Source organism: Clinocottus analis, unplaced genomic scaffold (assembly GCF_023055335.1).
Source record: "Clinocottus analis isolate CAN_PGR_092001 unplaced genomic scaffold, fCliAna1.0.p SCAF_11, whole genome shotgun sequence".
In the NCBI taxonomy this organism is placed as follows: Eukaryota; Metazoa; Chordata; class Actinopteri; order Perciformes; family Cottidae; genus Clinocottus; species Clinocottus analis.
In genome coordinates this window covers 18,287,547-18,310,696 of record NW_027175832.1, presented here as the reverse complement: position 1 = coordinate 18,310,696, position 23,150 = coordinate 18,287,547, and the positions used below count along the sequence as shown (strand labels likewise).

The 23,150-nt window shown below is 42.0% G+C and overlaps 1 protein-coding gene across 1 annotated transcript; it reads left to right on the top strand.

The window, feature by feature from the left end:
- Positions 1–247: 247 nt before the first annotated feature.
- On the top strand, positions 248–22,612 carry tep1 (telomerase-associated protein 1). Its single transcript, XM_068604449.1, has 56 exons — positions 248–334; positions 974–1,494; positions 1,609–1,809; positions 1,986–2,135; positions 2,400–2,564; positions 2,645–2,782; positions 3,004–3,075; positions 3,326–3,450; positions 3,751–3,908; positions 4,249–4,358; positions 4,552–4,630; positions 5,177–5,369; positions 5,590–5,845; positions 6,221–6,373; positions 6,555–6,626; positions 6,930–7,051; positions 7,328–7,393; positions 8,023–8,166; positions 8,280–8,571; positions 9,101–9,222; positions 9,407–9,520; positions 9,719–9,836; positions 9,965–10,153; positions 10,353–10,540; positions 10,642–10,783; positions 10,985–11,164; positions 11,292–11,384; positions 11,721–11,856; positions 12,045–12,204; positions 12,564–12,697; positions 12,792–12,880; positions 13,154–13,268; positions 13,448–13,474; positions 13,566–13,776; positions 14,014–14,134; positions 14,463–14,587; positions 14,701–14,800; positions 14,992–15,147; positions 15,340–15,552; positions 16,084–16,140; positions 16,322–16,457; positions 16,839–17,090; positions 17,290–17,441; positions 17,749–17,856; positions 18,010–18,114; positions 18,330–18,459; positions 18,547–18,632; positions 18,892–19,018; positions 19,463–19,593; positions 19,682–19,803; positions 20,195–20,338; positions 20,672–20,771; positions 20,916–21,057; positions 21,199–21,281; positions 21,699–21,803; positions 22,124–22,612. Exons 1-56 carry the CDS (start codon positions 289–291, stop codon positions 22,241–22,243), a joined length of 7,896 nt encoding a protein of 2,631 aa, XP_068460550.1. The 5' UTR covers positions 248–288; the 3' UTR covers positions 22,244–22,612.
- Positions 22,613–23,150: the final 538 nt, after the last annotated feature.

The following is a 23,150-nucleotide window of genomic DNA, read 5'->3' as shown; positions in this document are numbered from 1 at the left end:
AAGGTAACCTAAACGTTAAAACGTGTTTTATTTTTTGTACATATATATTCATATATTTAATATTAAGACATTTGTGTTGTATTTGTTGTGTTTCTGTATGATACACTTTTATTTTATTTTTCTTCCAAAGTAATTTCGATGTTTTTGAGAGCAGGCACCTATACGTGTGCCGTTACGGTAAAAAAGTACACAGAATTCTGACCAATCAGCGCTCTCTGTGCCAGCTCCTCGGATGAGGACATTTACAGTAAACCAGCTGCTGCATTTAGCTAGACGCTTCAGAAATAAATGCGAAACACTCCAGCACACCCGACGGTAACTATTAAACCCAAGAGTAAGAGGACACTTTTGTTTGTGCGTCAACGCTCGGCTCCCTGGAGTTTAAACTGTCTGTATTTCCGGTAGGTTTCCATGTGTCCGGTTTGGGCGTTCACAGCTAAACCACCACCTCTAGGAAAACTCTTGAGTCATTGCAACATAAAAAAAGCAAACATGAACCATCTTGACAGAAGTTGACTGGGGTCTAACTTCTCCTCAGAGGTTGTTCTTTCCGACAGTTAATATATAATTTTGTTGTTTAGACTTGCCATTTTTAACTAAGAGATTTAAAGGGCTGCCATTACACTAATCAAATTCGTGAACAAATTGAAACGTCTTGCTATTTAAGTTTACTTCGTTTTTGGACTAGAGAAAGTGTTTTGTTTCTGTGGGGGATTTCTTATTTTTGATAGAATCTGACTACGTTTTGCAAATTACATGTGAATTGTAACTCCTGTCGGCCCTTATGCTGATTATTTCCAGACTTTGTCCCCTTTTTTATGGATGCTTTTAACTTATCGGCACACACCCTTACAGCAGTGCAATGCTTGTTTAAACCTTTGGAGGAATGCTGCGGAGTTGCTTATTCTCAATGCTTAAGACAATGCAGGTTTGTGACAGCCGTTGACTCTCTGATTCATGTGTTTCTCTGCAGGTATGAAGGCGTTGTCTCTACAGCAGGATAATGTGGCCCAAAGAGAGCAGCAGCAGGTCACGTGTGGGAGAAGTTTGTCTGCCAGCTATGCTCCACTGTGTCTGGAAAATAAATTCTTGGCTCAGGCCTCGACGTTGATGCCTCAGCTCTGCCCTCCACTCTTAAGCCTTTCAACACTGCCTTCCTCTTGCCCCTCGCTCCAGCCCACCAGCCTGTCTTCCACCACCTCATCCCTTCTCTCTGCATCTTCCCTCACCTCTCCTCTCCTCAGCACAGAGAACAAGCTCCTAAGTGACTATTCACCTGGTCTCTCTTTTTCCCTCGAGTCCTCTACAACCATCCCAAATGACTCTCTGCTCTTTACGTCCCTGGCCGGCGGTGCTCTGCTCAGTCGCTTTGCTCATCCCCCTTCATCCATCCACCATGCGCTGGGCGGAGAACAGAAGGGGGACGGTGGAGGAGATGAAAGCATGAATGAAACATCTGAAGTGACGCAGTCTTGTTCTGATAAAACAAGCATGGTACATGACATTTATTTTTCATTTGTTATTATGAAAATTTACAATGTTTAACCCAATGTTTTGATGCATCCCATTGGCGCTATCACTGCTTTAATGTACCTTCTTCTGCATTAGCAGTATTCTGAGGAAGATGATATTTCGTCGGAAGAGGAGGACGAGGAAGATGATGACGAAGGGATAGCCATGGAAATTCCTGCCTTGGAAGCGGAGTTAGGCGACAATAAACTCGAAGAAACTATGGCCATCAAACAAGAGGAATTTCCTGAGATTGATGAAGCAAAAGAAACAAATGCAGAGAAGTTGAAGGATAAAAAGGTAGGATGAAATATTTTACACTGCATATTTACATCAGAAATATATTTTAGTGCTGGTTTTGCCAGTGTAGCATTTATCACTAGTGCCACCAAATGATATTCTTGTGTTGATTAAGGTGACTCTAACTCCTCTGAGTTGAGAACACAGACCTCATTGTCTTTCTGTTTGCTCCTCAGTACCTCCTCCTGAACTTGGTGTGTTGCTCCCTGGTCAATAAGAACACACCTCCAGGCCAGACGGGCTGGGACTCAGAGAAAAGTGTTTGGACCAAGATCAAAACCTTGGCGAAGGACATTTCAGTCTCTGATCCACAGTTTCTTCTCAAGGTGTGTTTGCAAATGTATACATTTTTTATTTCTAGTTATTCCACAAGAAAACAGTTACGTGTTTGGCATCTTGTTTTTATATAAGGGGTCTACTTTTCCCAATGTCTGTCCAACAACCTTTTGAAAAGTTAGGCCAACCTTTTTTAATACATTTCATGAATCAGATCAAATTGTTGCTTTTTTTTTCGCAAGGGTTTTTGCCACCCTGCAAGCAAACCTTTTGTCAGTCATCTCCTCATAAAGCTTCTTTCTTTTACCGTTCAGGTGGCAGTTTACACTCGACAGGAGCTGAACATCCGCATCACAGCAAACTTCTTATTGGCCCTGGCTGCTAATCAGCCCTCCACAAAGCCACATTTCCGGAGATACTTCTGCGCCGCTGTACAGCTGCCCTCCGATTGGCTGGAAGTCATCAGAATCTATAGTACAGTGAGTGTTAGTGTGTGAACCTGGATGTGTCGGTTCTGTTGGTTCGGTTTAGTCTTAACCCCGTGTTTGTTTGTCTCCAGTGCTTCAGTCACTCACTGCCAATGTGCTTGAAGAAGGCAATGGTGGACAAGTTCAAGCAGTTCAATGAGTATCAGCTGGCCAAATACAACACACGCAAACACCGCTGTAAACACAACCGCAACAAGGGCAAATCCAAGGTACAAAAGCATTCATTTTGGTCTCTGATTTTTTTGTGTTTAATTTAATGTTGAAAAACAGAGTTAAACCTTTCTTAGTTTTCCCTGTGGTTAAAACTTTTTGTTGTTTCTATTTTAGTAATATTGACTCAATCCTCTAAATTAAGACTCCGTGTGTCTCATATATCCTCTATTCATCTCTCCTGGTTTGTTCTACTTTGCACTATCTTTTGATTTTTCAGAAACCGACTGACGAGCAGCTGAAACAGTGGGCGAACTTGCTCCGTTCAAATGAATCTATGCTGAAAAAGTTTGTAAGTCAATGTGCCGTACAATTTCTATTGTGTCACTTAATAAGAACTTTGGGTGTTTCTAAATTTTTAGTTACTGTCATTTAATTCAATGTTTTCGTTAGTAAATTTAGAGGAGTTTAGCTATAGGGCTTACGTCAATCTCCGTTGCTTCTGCAGATACGGCTCTAACGCAGATTGTTAAACTAAACCCAATCAGAACATGGGGAACACTGGTTCATATGTGTGTGTGCGTGTGTGTGTGCGTGTGCAGCTGCAGCAAGAGAGCAGCAAAACGGTGGTGGATAAAAAGCAGAACGAGTTCAGTTTGAAGAAGATGATCAGGAAGCTTCACATTAAAGAACCGGCTGAATATGTGATGGCCATTCTGGGGAAAAAGTAAGCCACACAAACACACACTGATCTACACACATATGTTTAGTTTTACCTTATTAGTGAGTTGAATTCAGCTCTTCAATAATATTTCCTATGTAACATTGAGGGGACAATAACTTGTATCTCTTTAACACAGGAAAGCATGTAAAGCTTAGTTTTCAGGGACAAAATAGCATTTAAAGTATTTTTTTGTTTCGACAATATAAAGATAGAAACTGAGACATAGGAGTCTTTCGCGATGACTCCTATGTCTATCTCTGGGTTTGTCCCGCTTCTATTTTAACACGCTTCTGTCGGTCCCAGGTATCCCGCTGACCCGAAGACGTTCATCCGCAGTGGAATAAAGGGCTCATGGGACAGGGAGAGAGCCGGGCAGCGAATGAAGCTCAAAGTGCCGGAGACGTGGGAACGGCTGCTCAGCCTGGAGGGCAACAAGGCCGCCACCTGGGAGAAGCTCATAGGTCGGCTATGATCACACTGACCGACAAAATGTCACGTTGCTCTTTAAATCCGGGGCAATTAGAACACTTTCTAGTTCACAAGTTGCTCACCATTGTTTAAAAGAACAAAAGCCACCAATATCACCAGTTCCAAGTGCACAACGATGGGGAAAAAAGTACCCTCAGTCATCACACAACTCTTTCGTTTTAAGTACTGTTTGACTTAAATACTTATTTTCCAACATGAATCTTCAGTTTAAACATTTGAAAGCTCATAAACTGTATGCATCTAACACGTTTGTAAATGCTAAAACATGTCCATGATCACACATACTGATGAATATTTTCATTTCTTGTGCAGACAACAACTCTCTTCCTTTCATGGCCATGCTGAGGAACCTGAGGAACATGATCACGCAGGGCATCAGCGAGGCTCATCACAACAAGATCCTCAGCCGTCTGACCAATAAGGTGAGACCTAAGAGAGTAAACATGCACTGTATCCTTATTCTAAAGGCTATACTACTGTTATGTTGTGTGAGAGGAAGAGTTATATTCATGTTTGCCAGTTGGTTGTTATGTTTCTCTTGTAAGTTAACTCGCTGTTTAATCATTTCTTTGGTAAACTTTGTGTGTTTTTTAATTTTTTTTTATGTGTTTACAGAAAGCGGTGATTCAGAGCCGTCAGTTTCCCACCAGATTCCTCGCCGCCTACAAAATCATGCTGGAGCTCAACATTTTGGGTGAGATACATAATCAAAATCAAGCAAAATTGTTATTGAAATCAACAAAAGAAAATCCTGTTTTCTGTTACTGTGGTTCTCAAAAGATAAAGCAATTGATATTTTATGTTTTTCTTATTGTCAAATGAATCTAATGTGAAAACTAGATCTGTGACTAAACTTTTGAATAATATGCCAATTTATTTTCAAGATTAACAATGACAAATTTCCAACACTCAAATGTTATTTTGTCTTTCTGACCAACAATCTCCAACCCTAAAATATTCACTGTCATAGTTTTTAATAAATACAACTATGCTCTATGTATGGAGGCAGTTTTTAAAAAAAGTTTTACATCTTCAATAGGAACCAGTGGACCTGGACCTGAGTGCCACAGTCAGAAAGTATATTGTGTCTACTACAGATTAACACATTGTTGTTTTTTGTTCTTTTTATGGGACATGTTGAGAATATGAAAAATGCATAATAACGCCAGTTTCTGGCAGTGTTTTAATGATGAAACAACAAACACATGCAGCACCTCCCCTCTGCCTCTCTCTCCTCCAGCCTCAGCATCTGAGCAAGCGCTCCCTCCTGTTAAAGAGATCCTGAGTGGCATCCTGAGTAAGATTCCCAAGAGCAAACGCTTCAGTAGTCTGGAATGGGAGACGACTCCCAGGAGCCGGATTAGGGTGACGCTGGGAGTGCCGTTTATCTATCGACTATACAAAGCCAAGAAGACCCAGCTCCTCAAAGCCAAGTATGGGGATCTACTTTGAGTTTCAGCCTTTTTCTTAGACGTTTTACTAATTTGTAACATTTTAGATTGAAACTTTAAATCGTTTTTTGTTGTCTGTGGCTGATACAACACTGGTCAATCATGTAGTGAGAGAAGCAACGGCAGTTTTAAATAAAAAGATAATTCATTCATTAATAAGATAATATGCGCTGTTAAATTAACTGTTTCTGTGCATCTCCAGTCAGAGAAATTACTCCGTCGCTCTGTTGGACCGTTACCGCAAAGCTCTGGAGACGGCGGTGCAGCTCTCCTGCCGCTACAACGTGCCTCCGCTCCCCGGACGGACCGCCATCCTGCTCTCCTCGAACATGAACGATTATAACAACCTGTTTAGTAAAGTGGACTTCTGCCTCCCACCGGACCCCGAGCAAAAAAAGGAGGATGAGGAGGATGAGGAGGAAGAGAAAGAGAAGGAGAAGGTGGAAGAGGAGGTAGAGGTGGATAAGCAGCAGGAGGAGGAGGAGGAGGAGGAGGAAGAGAATGATGGGGAGTGGGAAGATGAGGAGGAGGGGGAGGAGGATGATGATGATGAGAAGGAGGAGGATGATGATGATGATGAGGAGGAGGAGGAGGAGGAGGAAGAGAAAGTGAAGGAGGAGGAGGAGGAGAAAGTGGAGGGGGAGGACGAATCGTGTAGGAGGAAAAAGAAGAAGAAGAAAAATCAAGAGAACGAGTTCACTACTTCTGTGAGGGCCTGTTAATAAGACATAAAATAACACATACAATTATTTAAAAAAAAACACAAGTGTTTCAACTGTGCCGTTTTCACGTGATTATTTCTAATTACTAGAGTCTCTCCCCACTCCTCTCAGATTCAGGAGGTGGCGGTTTTGCTCTCGCTGATGATCGGCAGCAGTGCTGAGGACAGTGAGCTCTGCATCTACGATTGGAGTCACTCTCGAAGCGTCGAGCTGAAGTCTGACGTTCTTTTGGATAATGTCCGAAGTGTGATGAAGCAAATCAAGGTCGGGGCTTTTTTCACTTTTAAAATGACGACCTGTGTTATGATATTTGGGCTTTTTATGTAGAGTGATTAAACCAAAGTGAGTTGACTTGAGAATAGTATAAAAATAAGAATATATTCCTACATTGGCAGAATAACATAAGTTTCTGTTCTGTATTAATTAATGATTACTTTTTTTTCAGGCATGTTCAGAGCTGCCATATGAAGAGCGACACAACCATGTTTTGTCCCGCATTTTCAGCAAGAAAAACAAGGTTAGTATATTGACATTTCCTTTTTTCTCCAAATGAAAACATGAGCTCTAAATAAAGACACACTTCAATTATAATATTATGTGACTGTGGGGGGGATTTTTGCTCCAAGGTGGCTTAATCTTTAATTTTCTAGTCCAAAATACTGTTCACACTATGGCTCTGCAATTTGAGGATATTTGCTGAGGCAGTACTTGAGTTTCAGGTTCTTAACATCAATTAAATTCTTTGTTTTTATGTATACTTGAGATGACAGTAGCAGATGCTTCCTTTTAATCCTTGGCCTCGCATGTTTTTGCATCTCAGGTGGACAACATCATCCTGCTGAGTGACTCTTATGTCTATGACGAAGTCGAGTGGGCCATCAACACGTACAAGAGGGAAATAAACAACAAAGCCCTCGTGGTGGAAATCTTTTTGGCAAACCGGTAATGCTCCAGTTTCCTGCTGCAGCTGCTGATGCTCCTCCAGTGTAACTCACAGACAGTATTGAGAAGAGAAAGTTGCACACACCCATCACCAGTGGACTTTTAAAATGTACCATCTCTGTTTTCAAACAGTATTCTCTCAACAAAGAGCGGCCTTTTTTTTTATTTCCACAATAATTAAGACTTCCATAGCAACAATCTAAATTCAGCTGTTTTTTCGGTTTCCTGTCTTGTTTCTGACTTGGATGAATTTATTGTTGTTTTGTCGTCCAACAGAGAGTCAGATTTCATCGGTGACAGGAACTCTGTGAGGCTGTCTGGCTTCAGTGACCAAGTGCTGAGGTAAAGTGTCTGCTTGCTCAATTTAATAATAAAAAATGGATTTAGATGCTTTTTAATTATTTTTTTTAGAAATGTAGGAAATGTAAAGCCCACTATAGCTCCTAAAAGCAAACTTTTAACTTTCTGGTTATGATATAGTGGTAGGAGCGTTCTTGCCAAAATCCCTCTCATATCTGTTCGTTAAATATGAAGGTGAAGCCAACAGCCCGTTAGCTTAGACTATAAACGGTAAGGCAGGTTTTACTTTAATATGTGCGCCTCTAAAGCTCACAAAGTAACTTGTTATCTTGTTTGTTTAATTTGTGCAAAAACTGAAATGTGAAAAAATGACAAGGAAATAAATAGTCTGGCACATAAACCTCAGGTAAAACAACAAATTGTCCTTTTCAACACTCAAAATATTGTATGGATTAAACAGACTAGATGACAAGTTAATCTTTGAGCTTTAGATGTTCTCGTAGATGGATTTTGTTACCTTAAGACAAAGCCTTTGCCCATTTCTAGTCTTTTTGCTAAGCTAAAGCTGCTTCATATTTATCTGACATCTAACTTCTCATCAAACTCGACCCGAGAAGGAGAATAACCACATTTTATATTGTATTTAACCGTTTATTTTACTGTGTGACCAGGTTTGTGGCAGAACGAGGATCATCCCGGCTGCTGGACCATGTGGAGCATTTAGACAAAGTGTACAAGATTCCACCACCAGAGGGCGCTAAAGAGCCTCTGGCCACAAACAGTGTTGTCCCAATACCAGCCAGCCCCAAGTTAAGGTAATTTAAATGTCGAGAAACAAACTTGAAATGTTTGCTGCTTGACGTTGACGACCAGGAGACATTTCCTTTTCCCCTTCGACTTTTCCACCAACTCCTCCCTCTGTCGTCAGGTGGCGAGGCGTACGCGTCTTCATCTCCTCCACCTTCAGAGACATGCACTCCGAGCGCGACGTCATGGTGCGGAGCGTGTTCCCGGAGCTCCGGCGCCGTGCCGCCTCGCACTGCCTCTACCTGCAGGAGGTGGAGCTGCGTTGGGGCGTGACAGAGGAGGAGTCGGGGCGGGCCACCGAGCTGTGCCTGTCGGAGGTGTGCCGCAGCCAGATGCTGGTGGGAATCCTGGGGGAGAGGTACGGCATGGTGCCTCCTACACCTGATCTCCCTGACCTGCCGCAGCACAGCTGGGTAAGACTTGTTATTATGACTTAAAATTAAAAAATGAAAAGGTGGAGCTGTGTACAATGTGCTCAGTGTAAATATATTACACAAAAAAAGACGCGTCCGCCTGCTATATTTTGTGCAAGAGCGTGGTTTATTGAAATTCATATTCAAATTTGCGCCCTTAAAACCCTCGCGCAAGTCCAGAATTAGCAGAAAAATAACATTAAACTAATAATTAGCAAAAACAGGAAGAGGATGATGTTCCTCGGGTCATTTTTGCTGAAACTCAAAACCTGTTTGACTTTAGAACGGTTGAAGATGAGAGAAAATGTTCCAATAATTATTCTGGCATACAAGTAGGAAAATAAATTTTGGAGATGAAAATGATTTATTTAAAGGTAGAAATGTTAGCGACGACTAACCATCACGTTATTGTTCCTGATATGTATTTTATTTTGAAATACAGGGGACAAATAGGGTTTTTATACGTGACTTTGAGCTAAAATATTCTTTAAAATATGAAAGAAAGCATGATTTATGTCTCCGTGTGCAGCTGGCGTCGGCCCCCGCAGGCCTGTCCGTCACAGAGCTGGAGATCCGTCAGTTCCAGGCTCTTTACCCCGACACCGCGTCGCAGCGAATGTTCTGCTACTTCAGAGACCCAAACATCTCCAAGTAATGCACGCTGACATTCACACATCGCAAACCTTTAACAAAATGAGTCTCATGAGATGGATTTCTTTTGTTAAATATTTGTTTCCATTAAGTTGTTTTTAGTGCTGTAATACTTTACAGATTTCTGGAAATCAACTTTAAGTATTTGATGTTTTGAATTGAATTTTCCTCTGTTGTTCCCCAGATCAGTTCCAGTGGCTTGGAAATCTGACTTTGCCCCTGAGTCAAAGGAGGCCGAGTCTAAAATGGCGTCTCTGAAGAAAATGATCCAGGCCAGTAAGGTCAAGGTCACGGAAAAGTGAGTCATCTTTGTCATGTGCACCGAAGCTGTCGTATTAAAACAATAGTTCAATATACCCAGAACTTTTATTTTGAAAGCCGCATTTTGTTTTTGGAGACATACAATGTTTTATTTTTTTTTAACTGGCATATCGCATTTTAAAATAAGTCAAACATAATCGTGAGGTGCCATCACTTGTCTGTTTTCCTGTCGTAGTTACTCGTGTGAGTGGGGAGGCGTTGTGGAGGGGAAACCATATCTGAAACACCTGGAGGACTTTGGCAAGGCCGTGCTGGAAGACCTGTGGATGGCTGTAGTCAAGCTGTTCGTGGAGGTCAGCCACTTTTGCCCATCCAATCAATTTGAACCTTACATTATTGATTGGTATCATTTCAGACGACAGAGATATCTTGGACGAAATTCTAACATCCAGTAAACCGTAAACTATTCTCCGTGTCGCAGGAGGAGGACGAGGACGAGGCTTTGTCCGACGTGATGGAGCAGGAGGTCCACCAGGAGGCGCTGCGGAGGCAGTTCTTTGGCAGGGCGAAGCTGCTGTCTGGGGCCGTCGAGATCGTGGAGCTGGCCCAGAGCAAAGGAGGGTTGATGGTGGTGGAGGGCGGACCCGGAGAGGGAAAAACTGTCTTCATGGTAAATTAGTTTAGGATTATTACACGTTGACTGTCAGATCTATGTCGGGGGTTCGGACCGAACAAAAGAAACGCCACATGAAGTCTTGCTTGTTCTCCAAAATCTCCAAATATAGCAGCTACACTGATTGTAAATCCTCCCCGTTAGAAATATTGCCACCCATGTTTATCTCTCTCTCTCTATATCTATCTACACACAGGCTGCTCTCGCAGACAGCCTCAGGACCGGAGTTAAGTCCAGGAAAAACCTTGTCTGTGATGTCATCTCCTACTCTACAGCTGCCAGCCAATCAGCACGCTCTGTGGAAAACCTGCTGCGATTCCTCGTTCGATGCTTGAGAAAGATGAAAGACACTAAGGAAGAATCCCCTCTTCCTCATTCTTACAAGTAGCTAGATTTTCAATTGTCCTTTTTTTTAAAATAACTTGCAGGTGCTTCACGTTGTATACACACTAACAGCTGTTTCCTTTAATTGTGTTTCATTGCAGAGATCTGCTGTTAGAGTTTCACTCCAACTTGAGTGACATAAAGAAGACAAAACCTCTAGTGCTGCTCATCGATGGGGTGGATCTTCTCCAAGATGACAGAGGTCAGCTCAGCTCTGATTGGATCCCTCAAGAGCTTCCAGAGGTCAGTCACACGGACCGAGAAAATAGGGAAAATAGAAATGCTATAAAACAAAATTTCTTAGATATTCCTTGCACATACTTGGCCAATACAAGTGATTCTGATTCATGGTTTGGATGCCAAACAAAACATGACCTATGATTGCATCTTTAGTGGTTTGCCTGCTCCAGTACAACTCAGATTATATATATTTTTTCTTTTCAGGGGGTTTGTTTGGTCGTGAGCATCATGACCAAAGCAGCTCTGTTACTAACCCTGGCCAAGAAAAGAAGCACTGTGCTGTTCGCCCTGGGACAGCTGACCATGCCCGACCGGAAAGAGATAGTTCAGAAGGGACTGGACTCCTTCGGGAAGAAACTCAGTGACTCTGCATTCAACAACCAGGTTCTTCTTCTGTGTTTTCACATCACAGTGTACCCAGTGACCAAATTCTGCGTCTGTGCACGAGGCTGCCATGCTCAACCGTTTGCCCCACACTCTTTTAACCTGACGCTTCTGTCTGCTCGTCCAGCTCCAGACGCTGATAATGAAGAAGGGAGCAGTGAGTCCTCTCTACCTGCACCTGGCCTGCGAAGACCTGAAGAATTTTGCCACCTTCAATAAGGTTTAAGAACACTTTTTTTTAAGACACTTACAAGTCGGTAATACTGGTTAATTTCCCAATGTTGGATGTGGCAAATATTGGGTGGCTGCTTACATTAAACCATCTTAAGCTTGTGTTAGACTGCAGTTGAAAGTGAAATAATGATTACAGGACCAACTCACTAAGGATGGGATGTATGATGGCAAATTGCTATTAAGGACTTCATAAATAAATAGAAATCAACCCCCACTGGGGGCAAATAAACCTGAATTCTTTAAAAGTTTAGACCGACACAACTTGTTGCAAGTGCATGATCGTCACCTTGCTGGTTACACGTGCTTTGCCTCTGTGTCTTAGTTGAAGGAGAACCTCCAGGTTTTGCCTCAGTCTCTGAGCCAGTTGGTGCAGCACAGCCTGGACAGACTCTGCTCAGAGTACAGAGGCCTGCTGGGACTCCGCTGGGCCCTGGCGGCACTCACTCTCAGCTCCACTGGTAAGACGAGTGAAGTTATAGTGCTATTCATTGTGTTATTTTTTTAAACTTTATGGAACAGTAGATATTAGATGAATTGGTAGGTAGTACAACACAGTGATTTGGTTGTAATAGTCCTTTTTAAATATGTTAGCAACGTGGTCATTTACTTAACCTTTGAAGCATTTTTCTTTTCTCTTGATCTTCAGGCCTGAGGGAGAGAGACTTGTACTCTGTACTGAACACATGCAACGACTTGTTCCCACGGGACGGACGGGTCCAGTGGGAGGAAGTACTGCTTCTGTCCAGGAAGCCCAAGGGACGCGTGCCCATGGCAACTTTTACCCGCATAGCGCAGAGTTTGCAAAGGTATACATACCCATATGAGTGCGAATAGCACGGACGCTGCCATTATCTTTCGCAACAGTCTCTCCCGGTTGACTTTGGTTGCTTGTGAAAATGTATCTCTGAGATGAGGTCATTGTATCAGCTTGTCAAAGTATTGTTTTGCACCTTGCTGTTGTTTTTTTAGCTTTACTTTCACGTACTGTGATTCGCATAACATAAATACACATACTCATTACAATTTCATCACCATTTCAAGGGGTAATACTACTTGTGGGCTTTCAGATTTCCTCCATATTAGAGGGAATTTCAGTTTAGATAAAACCCACTGAGGTGTGAGTTGAAAATATAGCAATATTAAACCCGTGGATCCTCATCTGCAGCCTGATTGGTCCGTCTCACTGCCACAACACTGACGACATGCTGGCTCTGACTAATCTGGAGGTGAGGAAGGCCTTCGAGGACTTTCTCCTCCCAACAGAAAGTGACAGAACCAAAGCTCACCTCGTGCTGGCAGGTAAAGTACACACAGTCTGTTGTCACACAGTGTAAGTATTAGACGCTGTATACTTGAATAAGCATCATAACGCTTGCCCTGTCTCTTCACACAGCTCACCTGTGGGCTCTGGCTGACCCGCAGGGTACGGATACCTTTCTTCACTGTGAGGCCAACTCGGTCATGCACCTGCCTTCCAACCTGGTTAGTCATCTTCCATCACCAGTTATAACACGAGGGCTGTACAACATGAGCAACAGATGCATCTCCTGCAATACAGTAAACAAGCACTGTTCATGTATTCACTAATAAACTCGACTTGTACGGTCAGTTTTTTGGGAGAAAAAACAGCAACCTCACTGTCGCTTACACTCACTATAATGGCTTGATAGTCATAAGTTCCAGTCGGTAGACCTTCGTCAGGTAAAACTCAAATTTCGCTAGATTTTAACTGCCTTTTTATTTGTCTTTGTTCAGATTCAGAGTGGCCAGCTGGAGATGCTTCATTCTCTGCTCTCCAGCTACTACTTCCTGTATGCTAACGTGCGCCACGGCCTCCTGCACCACCTCAAGGAGACCTACATCTTGTATGGTGAGCATGCAGGATGACATTTGTATGATGAATGTTCAAACACTTTTTGATAGATTGGCTGCTTGTCTGATGGACGTCCCTTTTTAATTATTATCATGTGTGCACTTGAATAAATTAGAAATTGTTACAAGGGCAGGTTTACTCTGGGCTAAACTTGTAAAATGTGTCCTCTCCTATAGATAACAAGATTAAGTCTGCACCCTCGTGTAAGTGCTGAAGAATACATTACTCGCACAAATTCCTGCCGAGTGCGTTTCTATTTCTCCTTCAAGACCAGTTTTTTCTTTGTGCTCTCAGTTGGCTCTCAGGCTTCTCTAGAAGACTGCAGGAGTTTCCTGCGGCGACACGGCCCCCTGCTCTCCTCCTGGCCGGCTCTCTTCGTTCAGGAAGCCCTCAACGAGCCTCCTGAGACGTCTGCTCACACCTGGGCACAAGGCCTGATGGGAAAAGGAGGGGCTCGGGTAGTTGAGTGGCTAAACAATGACAGTAAGAGTCTCCAGGAGACCAGGTAAGAGGATCTTCTGCAATGTGGTTTTTAGGGGACACACATCTAATGCACATCTAATATTAGTCATTAAGAATTATTTATAAAAACATGTAATCCCTGTAAGCTTCTTAGTTCTGTTTTCAGTCCTCTTCAGTTGGTATATTGTAATTTTTTGTCTCTTTGATCTTTTTATTTCTAGTATTTGTTTCAATATTGATCTGAAGGAATGCTCTGAGTGTCTTGTGTGTTTTTTCGCAGTGAGCTGGTGTCGACCTTCACTTCGGTACCGACCTGTTTGGTTGGGAAATCGGATGAAGAGCTGATGGTGGTTGGCACTGGACAGGGAATGCTTCATTTCATCAACACCCAGACCGGACAGGTACAGGATTCGTGGTTTCTATTTAGCGTCGCAATCCTTTCTAATTGCAGATATCACATTTTTACACATTATTAATTTACATGCACACAGGAAATCACAGAAAATGGTTTTCACTGTAGTAACCTGGTTCCTATGAAATCCAAGGTTTATGTATGATTAAAGAAAATAAAACATGTTTTAAAAGATACCTGCAGAAATTGATTAGTACACGTAAACAGTAATTTATTATGCCATTTCTATGGAAACAATACTGTTCAGTTGTCACGCGTGTTGAGATTAAAAAGCCACAAAAGTGTCAAATATGAACTCTTCTCCCGGCTGTTAACAGGAAGTGAAATCGTTGGTGAGCAGCTGTGACGGCATCTCCAGCTGTGTCTTTCTTAAGGATGGACGTCTTGCTACCACGTCCTTCGATGGACGAATAGAGATCTGGGACGTCGCAAATGGCTGCAGGTGAGAGGAGAGTTCCACATAAAAAATGTACTAAACATTTAAAACTGTGCTGATCCTCAGATATAGCACAAGCTGCTGGTGTTTGGATTAACTTGTCTTTCTCCTCCTTGCAGGACTGCTCTTATTGAGGGCCACACTAATGCGATAACAGCAAGTGATGTCACTGCAGACAGGAAGCACATTGCAACTGTGTCTTTGGACTTCATGCTCAAAGTCAGTTTCAAACTAATCTCATTTAAGTTGTTTGCAAAACATGTTACTTTTGTTTGTGTCCCAGGAAGACTAGAAACCACTTTGTTGCGGCTAATAGTTAATCATGTCAACTATTATTGAATTGTATGTGTCACTTAAACAGTCAACATTATTTATATATTATGCTGATTGAATGTTCTCCTACTTTCAAGGTTTGGTCCTCGAAAAAAGGCAACAAGGTAGCGACCCTGCCCAGCTCCAGCCCCTTGAACTGTGTGACCTTTGACCCCGAGGGTTGCCTGCTGGCTGCCGGTTGCTGGAACGGGAACGTGATTATGTGGAACTGGCTCCAGAATACCACGCTAACGGTGAGTTGTCGAGATAGTCGAATGGGAAAGGCCACTCCTTCAAATTACATGTATTGATGTAAAATGATAAGTAAACAACATTTTTAGATTGACACTTTAAAGGAGAACCCCACTGCATATGTTAGTGGCATCTGAGGAGATGTGTACAATATGATAATGACTCAAGTGATTCTCTTCTGTTTGTTCCCTCAGTCCCTGACCGGTCACCAGCACTCAGTGCGCAGTCTCACCTTCGCTCCGTCCTCCTCCATGCTCTGCTCCGGCTCTCTGTCTGGAGAGGTCAGGGTGTGGTCGGTGCCCACCTCCACCTGTGTGGGATGTTTCCAGGCTCACTGCGGAGCCGCGGCGACCCTCACCTTCCTGGATGAAGGGAGTATGCTGCTGAGCGCCGGCTCCGATCACACGGTGAGGAATAACCGGCACATGCTGAACCTGGTATCGGATAAAATAAACGTAACTCTGCAGGCTTGAGTGGCTGGATTGTAATGATACAATGACTCCACTACTTTACTGACTTAATTACTAACTCCAAACAAATAAATCATTTGCTCATTTAAAAAAAAACAAAAAATCAGCCACAGTATTTTACAGATTTTGTTTGCCTTCTATGAAAGACGACATTTACTAGCATTAGTTTAAAAATACAATTCACAAACTTGTAGAAGACATCAGTAGATTAAATCTGTAGTTTTTTTTAAAAACTAGAACGCTGTCTTTTTTTCCTGAATTTGCTTTGGAAAAACATATTGCAATAATTTCTTTGAGGCAGAGCATCCAACTGAAGAAAAATTGCCGCCGCACACTCATGTAGCAACATTATCTTACATTCTCATATACTTTCTGTTCAAAGAAAATAAATATTTTTATGTTATTGTCACTTATTTAAATTGCCCCCTATTCACACTCTGTTTGTGTTTTTGTTCTTCTGTAAAACAGCTCCAGCTCTGGTCAGGAGGACTCGGACGTTCAGTCACTGCGTTAAAAAGTGATAAAGTAAGCTCCTTATTGATTTTGTGAATATGCGTTAAGGTCATGCCATAATCTGTATTTATGACAAATTATGGCATGATTGGAAAACCAACAGCCTGGTTTGTGGTTAAAAAAAAAAAAATATTTTGTGTAACTTTGTTTTCTGACTTATAGCACACAATCTTTTCTCTCTTTGCTGTTGTAGTGCGAGCTGGAGCCTCCTCTGAAGAAAGGGAAGTTTGTAACGCCGGAGCCTGCAGCTTTGTGTGTGGCTGTGAATGGAGACTATGCTGCTGTGGGTTACCACGGGGACGGCTTCAAGCTCTTCAGTCTCGACTCAGGTCAGCAGTCTTAAACTTTATTACTTCCTTATCCTCCCGATGAGGAAATTAGAGTTTTCCCCAAAAATCAAGGGGACAGGCAGGCAGACGGAACAATAGTGAAGCTCAGGAAACCCGCAGAGCCATTAAATCTATCAATTCATTAACAAAAAGCCAGCCATAAAAACACAGACAATATGTCAAGGACATAAAACACAATATCAAAGCCATAAAACCACAAGAATATTAAGATGCATATGGAGATGGACATACAGTACATGCCTATCCGACTGATTATGGTGTAGTGACTCATGCAGGAGCATGCACTTGAATCTTGAACCCTGTTGATCTTTGATTTCACTCGTTTCCTCAAAACACAACAATTTAAATTTGTTATCACAGGGGAGACGATCTGGGACTCCACGGAGCTCGATGTGTCCACGTTGAGCTTGCTGTGGGTCGTTTTGGACGCAGAGCAGACCGAACCTGGGCTGCTGCTGTCTGCAGGAAGTGACAAGCGCGTGAGGGTTTGGAAGAAAAAAGATGAAGAGAAGAAACTGCTGGGGGGCCTGGAAATGTGGGGAATGTTTAGTGGGCAGTCAGGCGCCGTCCTGGCAATGGCACAAAACTCGACACACCTGGCTACGGCTTCAGGTGAGTGTCACTGGTGGAGTAGTAAAAACATGACCTAGGGTTTTACAGAAATGAGGCAGTGTGTAAGATTTGATGGCATCTTGTGGTGCGGTTAATCCCCTAAAATACTACACACTGCTATGTTAAGCCTTCTTATAATGTTTTTTTATTTCTCAGGTTAGTTTTTTTAATTCTCCCTTCTGTATTCCATTTAAATCAGAGGACTTCTCCATTGCTCTGTGGTTGCTGAGCGAACTGGCCATCGAAGCCTGTGTTAACCCCTGTCAGCTGTTGAGGGCCCACAGTGGAGCGGTCACCTGCCTGGCGTTCAGCCCTGATGGGGGACAGCTGCTCTCCGGTGGAAAAGATAAGGTGCAATGCGTTTGTGCTGTAGTGTTTTGACAATATGTGACATACGCTGACTGTGTTAAGGCAAAACAACATAACAACCCTGCAATACATCCAACCTTGCAAAAGGTTATAATGTTAACAGTTTTTGTGAGGCATTGATTCAACTATAAGGCACATTCAAAGGATGTTGTTTGTGGTGCTGTATTGCATTATACGGCCAGGTGGTTCTGTTAATGATATAGTATAAGTGATATAATCAAGGGAATGATTGGAGTAAATAACAGAGACGTGTCGGTATGACAGCCACTGACGGGTGTCTCTGTTTCAGGCCCTGATGGTGTGGGATGTGAGTTCCTCTCCCGCTGTTCACTCAAAATCGCTCCTTCACTCTCACAAAGACTGGATCACCGGCTGTGTTTGGACTCCAGACTGTGTGGTAAATCTTCATTGCATGAAAGAAATATAACTAACCTAAGTACTGTAGGTCTGCCCCCGAATAGGGCTATTGCCCAAAAGAGTCATGTGACTTTACAGCACTGTCGTGTTATTGCAAACTCGTCTTTACCAGCCTCCCTCTCTTTTGTCACAGATTAGCTCTTCAAGCGACGGGAGGCTGTGTCTGTGGGATCTGCAGGCAGGCCGGTGTCTCGGAGAAATCTCCTTGAGGAATCCTCTTACATCTGTCTGCTGTATTGTGAGCAAACATCTACATTTATCAATCAGAGAAAATACAGGGCATATTGTTGCCTTCACTTCTGAAAGACCTTTATGGGTTTTTTTTAATTGTTGTATTGGTGGAGCAAATGAGCCTCTCTTTGCTTTTTTTGTTTTTCTCCTTTTGAGATTTGCATGAAGTGAGCCCTCGGCCTCATTAAGGGATTGCTGTTGACTTGGTGTTTCTGTGAGCAGGGGCGGTATGTGATTGCCGGCTGCGCAGAGGGAGCGCTGCATGTTTGGAACTGGGAAACCAAAGTACAAATCTCCAACGTTGCTGCACACAAGAAAAGTATCCACCACTGCTCACTCCTACCGAATACAGGTAAACGCACACATTCGTTTCTGTCAGTATAATGAGACTTCTTTTTAATGTTGAAATATATTTTTCTATTATAAATTTGTCTTTAAGACCGGAATAAAGAAGTCAACCCAGAAGAAATGACCGTTTTCACTGCTTCTGAAGATGGCACAGTGCAGCTCTGGAAACCACTACAGGTCTGTCAGTCAGAATAAAATGGGAAAGAGGTTTAAATATATATTTTATTACATTTTGATCTAATTTAGTAAAATATTTCTGTCATCATAATGTACATAATCTTTGTCCTATCCATGCTTTTTAGTTTTACTCACATCTTTTCTTTGATTTAATCAATATGCAATAAAAAAAGAGACTTCCATAGGGTCCATTATATAATACAAATGTTTGTTTTTTTTTAAATGTTCCTTCTCTCACATTCTGTGTCTTCACATCCAGGTAGAGCACTTTGGCACCTTACAGGGTCACAGCGGTGCGATATGTGGAGTCATCTGCAAAGAAGGACTCACAGAATTCCTCACAGTTTCTGAAGACTGCTCCATGAGATCCTGGACCTGGACAACAGGTAATGCTTTGTATTATAGCATATTTGATGCTGGGTTGTGTCTCTTGGGGAGAACTTCACTGTGAAAATACAAATACATTTTTTGGAGTAGTGTCTTCAAGTCTTCCTTTCGGGCTGCATTCAACCCCAATAACCTTCACTAGCAAGGCAGGGCAGAATAGAATAACAGAAGAAAATCACAACAGTTTCTTACAAAGTTGCGATATTAGTAACGACTCCAAATCACACTAATTGAGAGGAATTTGTTAACATTGCGATGGTTGCTGCTCCTTTTTTCTGTCTATGTTCATTCACTCCCTCAATCATCCAATTCAAGCCACAATGGTTCAGGTCGTCTCCTGGTGCTGCTCAGTGAAGGAGACACCTGGTTACCTGTCGGGGTGTTTCAAGATTTTTTTTATGATAAAAACTTTCCCAGTTAACCTCTGTGTTGTGCCTTTTCAGAGAGTCCTCCCAGTCTGAGAGGACCAGTCACAGCTCTGTGCTTCTCTCCGAGAGATGCTTTGGTTCTTGCTGGTTATGAATCCGGTCTGCTGGAAGTATGGCAGCACAACGCTCCGGTCGGCCAGAAGCAGGTAAGGACATGTGCCAGACAAAGAGACGTGTACCGAACGTGTGTGTGTGTGTTAATCACACGTGTGTCTGTCCATTTGTGTGCATCAGGCTTCAGACAGCTCCGTCACAGCGATCTGCTCAATGCCCGATGATCAGTTTGCTGTCAGCTACACAAAGCTCTCTGTCGATGTGTGGAAGCTGGTGTGGAATCAACAACACACCACTGCAAGGTGAAACCACTGCAGAACAGTCACCACGCTATTGTATCTGTTGTGCGTTTTTTTACCTTTTATTCAGTCATAGTTATGAACAAATTATCATTTACGTTTTTGGGCTTGGGTCAACAATCTAATCTGATCTATAGCACATGTTCGAAAGCAGTGTTTTTCAACCTTTTTTTTGAGCCGCGGTGCATTCTCTATAATAAAAAAATCCTGCGACACAATTACAAAATGTCATATTGTAGCATAATACACCATATATGGTAGGCAATTAATGCGCTGGCTACTGGGATGGATGGATGGATAGATGGATAGATATAGATAAAATGTATAAAATAATATGAGAGGCGTCTGATTCAACACACTAACCGGTCCTGCTCTGTGTTTCTGTCGCTCCCAGCCTGGTGAAGATGACCACGTACCCAGTGAAAAACATAGTGGTCCGCCTCAACTTCTGCTCGGTCCTGATGGGCGTGACCACCGCCGGAAAAATATTTGACGTCACGATATGCGAGGATAATGATTGGCAGCACAATGTTACGACGTAACACTTCAGAGTCTACTCTTTACTCAAATATTTGTCCAGGGTTTTAAACGATCATTGTCACATTTTAACTTTATTATCAGGTTTTAATTTGAGAGTAAACTCTCTTCTTTAATGCGTGATGTAAATTTTTGGTGGAGCTGAGCAGAAAGTGTTAAATATTGCTGATTGCTGATATTTATTCACCTTTTGAAGTCTTTTAAATCTAACTTTTTGTGGTCACTTTTTAGGAAATATCCAGATTACATTAGTAATTAGTAACATTATTTTTTTTAAAGCCCTAAATAATGAAATCAACCGTAAAGCTTTTTGTGCATTTGTCTTGTAATGCAGTTGGGAACGAAGTGGACACTTTTTGGGAATGATCCAAAACGACGAGAAAAGCATGTGGCTGGTGGGCGAAGTAGACGGAAAAGTCAGAATTGGCTTCATTGTGAGTTTTCCAAACATTTTTCTGAATATTATAAGAATACGCAAAAAAGTTTAATGTATCTCTCAGATTAACTCATGAAACCTGCGGTTTAGTGTACCACATACTTAATTTAGGGTACATGTAGATTTTCCTCTCTTTCCTCAGTTTGCTATGGGATCCAAAAATAAATTCAATTCAGCTTTCGGCTCAATGAACTTAGAGGACGACAAAGACGAAGAGAATGGTGACGCGGGAGAGAACGAGAAGGAGAAGGGAAGTCCGCTAACAGCTGGATCTGTGGACAAAGGTACTAACATCTGTTTCTGTTTCCGCTGCAGCTGTTCCTATTACCACTCCGCATAGTCGCACCATGAACAAATGTATAAAAGCTGGAATGTGCAGGAGCACAGGTATGCTTGACTCGAATGTGTTGTGTATGCTCTTTCAGAATTTGTCGTGTGTGGCGACATGAAAGGCAACATGTGGTTCAACAAGCCACCAGAGATTTCCTCGTGGAGCAGCAAAAAACCTGTAAGAACAGAGAGACTCTGAAAGCGAACATTGGACAGTTGTTATATTTGTAGTGAGGTATAACTACTACTTTGATCCTCATTCATTTACTTTATAAAATGTTGAAAATAGGGAAGATCCCCAGACAACACAAACTCACATTTGAGAAGCCGGAACCACCAAATGTTTTGCATTGTTGTTGATTATTCTCCTCTTGTTAAGTAGTTGTTTCAGCACAACTTTCAACTGGAAGCGTGCCCTAAATTTAAAACTTGGGGAACAAGAAGGAAAACAAAAGCAGCTGTCTGCCGATAACCAGCAGCTGTGTGTGTTTGGCAAAGCCCTCCCATCTGACCTGACAAAGAAATAAAAGCAAACATCAGAAATAATTGGCCATTGTATGGTTTTTAAATGGTGGTGATGATGTTTTGTCTCCAGGCTCACAGTGACAGGATCAGTGTGCTGAAACTCACCGAGCGCACCATCATCTCCGCTTCCTTCGACAGGACGGTGAAGCTGTGGGACAGAAACACCAAGAGACAGGTACACGTTTCAGAGTGTTGCAAGAATAACCACATCTTGGGCAATACGCTTGTTTGCTCTCTCACGGACAGAGTGAGGCTAGCTGTTCTTTGTGCTAAGCTAAGCTAGCCTGCTGGCTTTAGCTTCACATTAAATGGAGAGAATGAGAATGGTACCGGCCTTCTCATTAAACTCAGGGCAAGAAAGCAAATTAGCGTACTCTGAAAGTTGTGTTGTCTTTTTATGCAGCATCCTGATAAACTTCGTCCTTCATATTTGTTATTAAATTATTAAAAATGGTCTTAATTTGCCTTCCGCCCTCTCTCTGTCTCATCCTCCAGGTTGGTATGTTTGTGTGCGGAGGTCCTGTTTTGCATTTGGAGGTGAACCCTGTAAACCCGACTGAACTGGTGTGTGGTGACGGACAGGGAAAGATCTACTTCCTGTCCTGGAAAGAGTGATTCTCAAGATTCTAGGAGCTAAATTCAGCATTTAGGAAAATTGTTAAAACACTACAGTAATTGCAGTAATGTTTTTCTTCCTGTGAATGATGATGAATATGCACTAAATACTCTTATGTTAAAAAAAAATCAGTCATACACAGCGATAAGCATCTTGGTAATAGTTACAAATATATATGTTTACAAGTATCTTTAGTTCAGATAAGGAAAAACTTGCAAATGTAACAAGCAGGTGTATTTATGAAGCCTTAAAAATATCAGTTATAGTTTTGTGTGCGCTGAATTAAGGAATAGTTTCTTTGTAACACAATGAAGGCATGAATGTAGGATATGATTTTGTTTTCCCTTTTTAATAAATGTAATGTTTGAATCTGGACTTTGGTTTTGTGTTTTTTTGTGTGTTTTTTAAGAACTAATTTAAAAAAAACATGTACGTGCCCCTAAATGATTGCATGTAATACTTTCTTCATTCAACAAATAGTGAATAACATACTCATTAAATTAGTATGATTCATGGTATATTCCTGGGACAAGAAAAGGGGGTGGTAACATTCTGGTTAAAGTCAGCTTTTGTTGACAGTGAATTGTTGTCTTTAATGGGAGATTAAACCAAAAGCAGGAGGATTAGATTTGATTGCTATTTGACAAGTTTTCTGAAACCAGAGACACTGTTCAGTTGTAAGACATGAATAGCGGACACCGCTTATCAGCTAATGATTTTACAACTCTTGTTATCTGCACCGAATTGCTTCTGTTGTATTCCCAGTGGGATTACATTCAGTGCAATAAAACATGTTAAGTAAATAAAAACTATTTCCCTATGTCTGTGGCTTGATAGCCAGCTAGCTATCAAGGACCTTTGATTGACTGCAAGAGGCAACCAACCAACTGTACTGGTAAATAACCA

Coding starts and splice junctions, on each gene's coding strand:
- tep1 (XM_068604449.1), top strand. CDS start 289: ATGCGAAACACTCCAGCACACCCGACGGTAACTATTAAACCCAAGA. Junction 335..973: donor GGTAACTATTAAACCCAAGA/GTAAGAGGACAC, acceptor GTTTCTCTGCAG/GTATGAAGGCGTTGTCTCTA. Junction 20,772..20,915: donor AAGTCAGAATTGGCTTCATT/GTGAGTTTTCCA, acceptor CTCTTTCCTCAG/TTTGCTATGGGATCCAAAAA.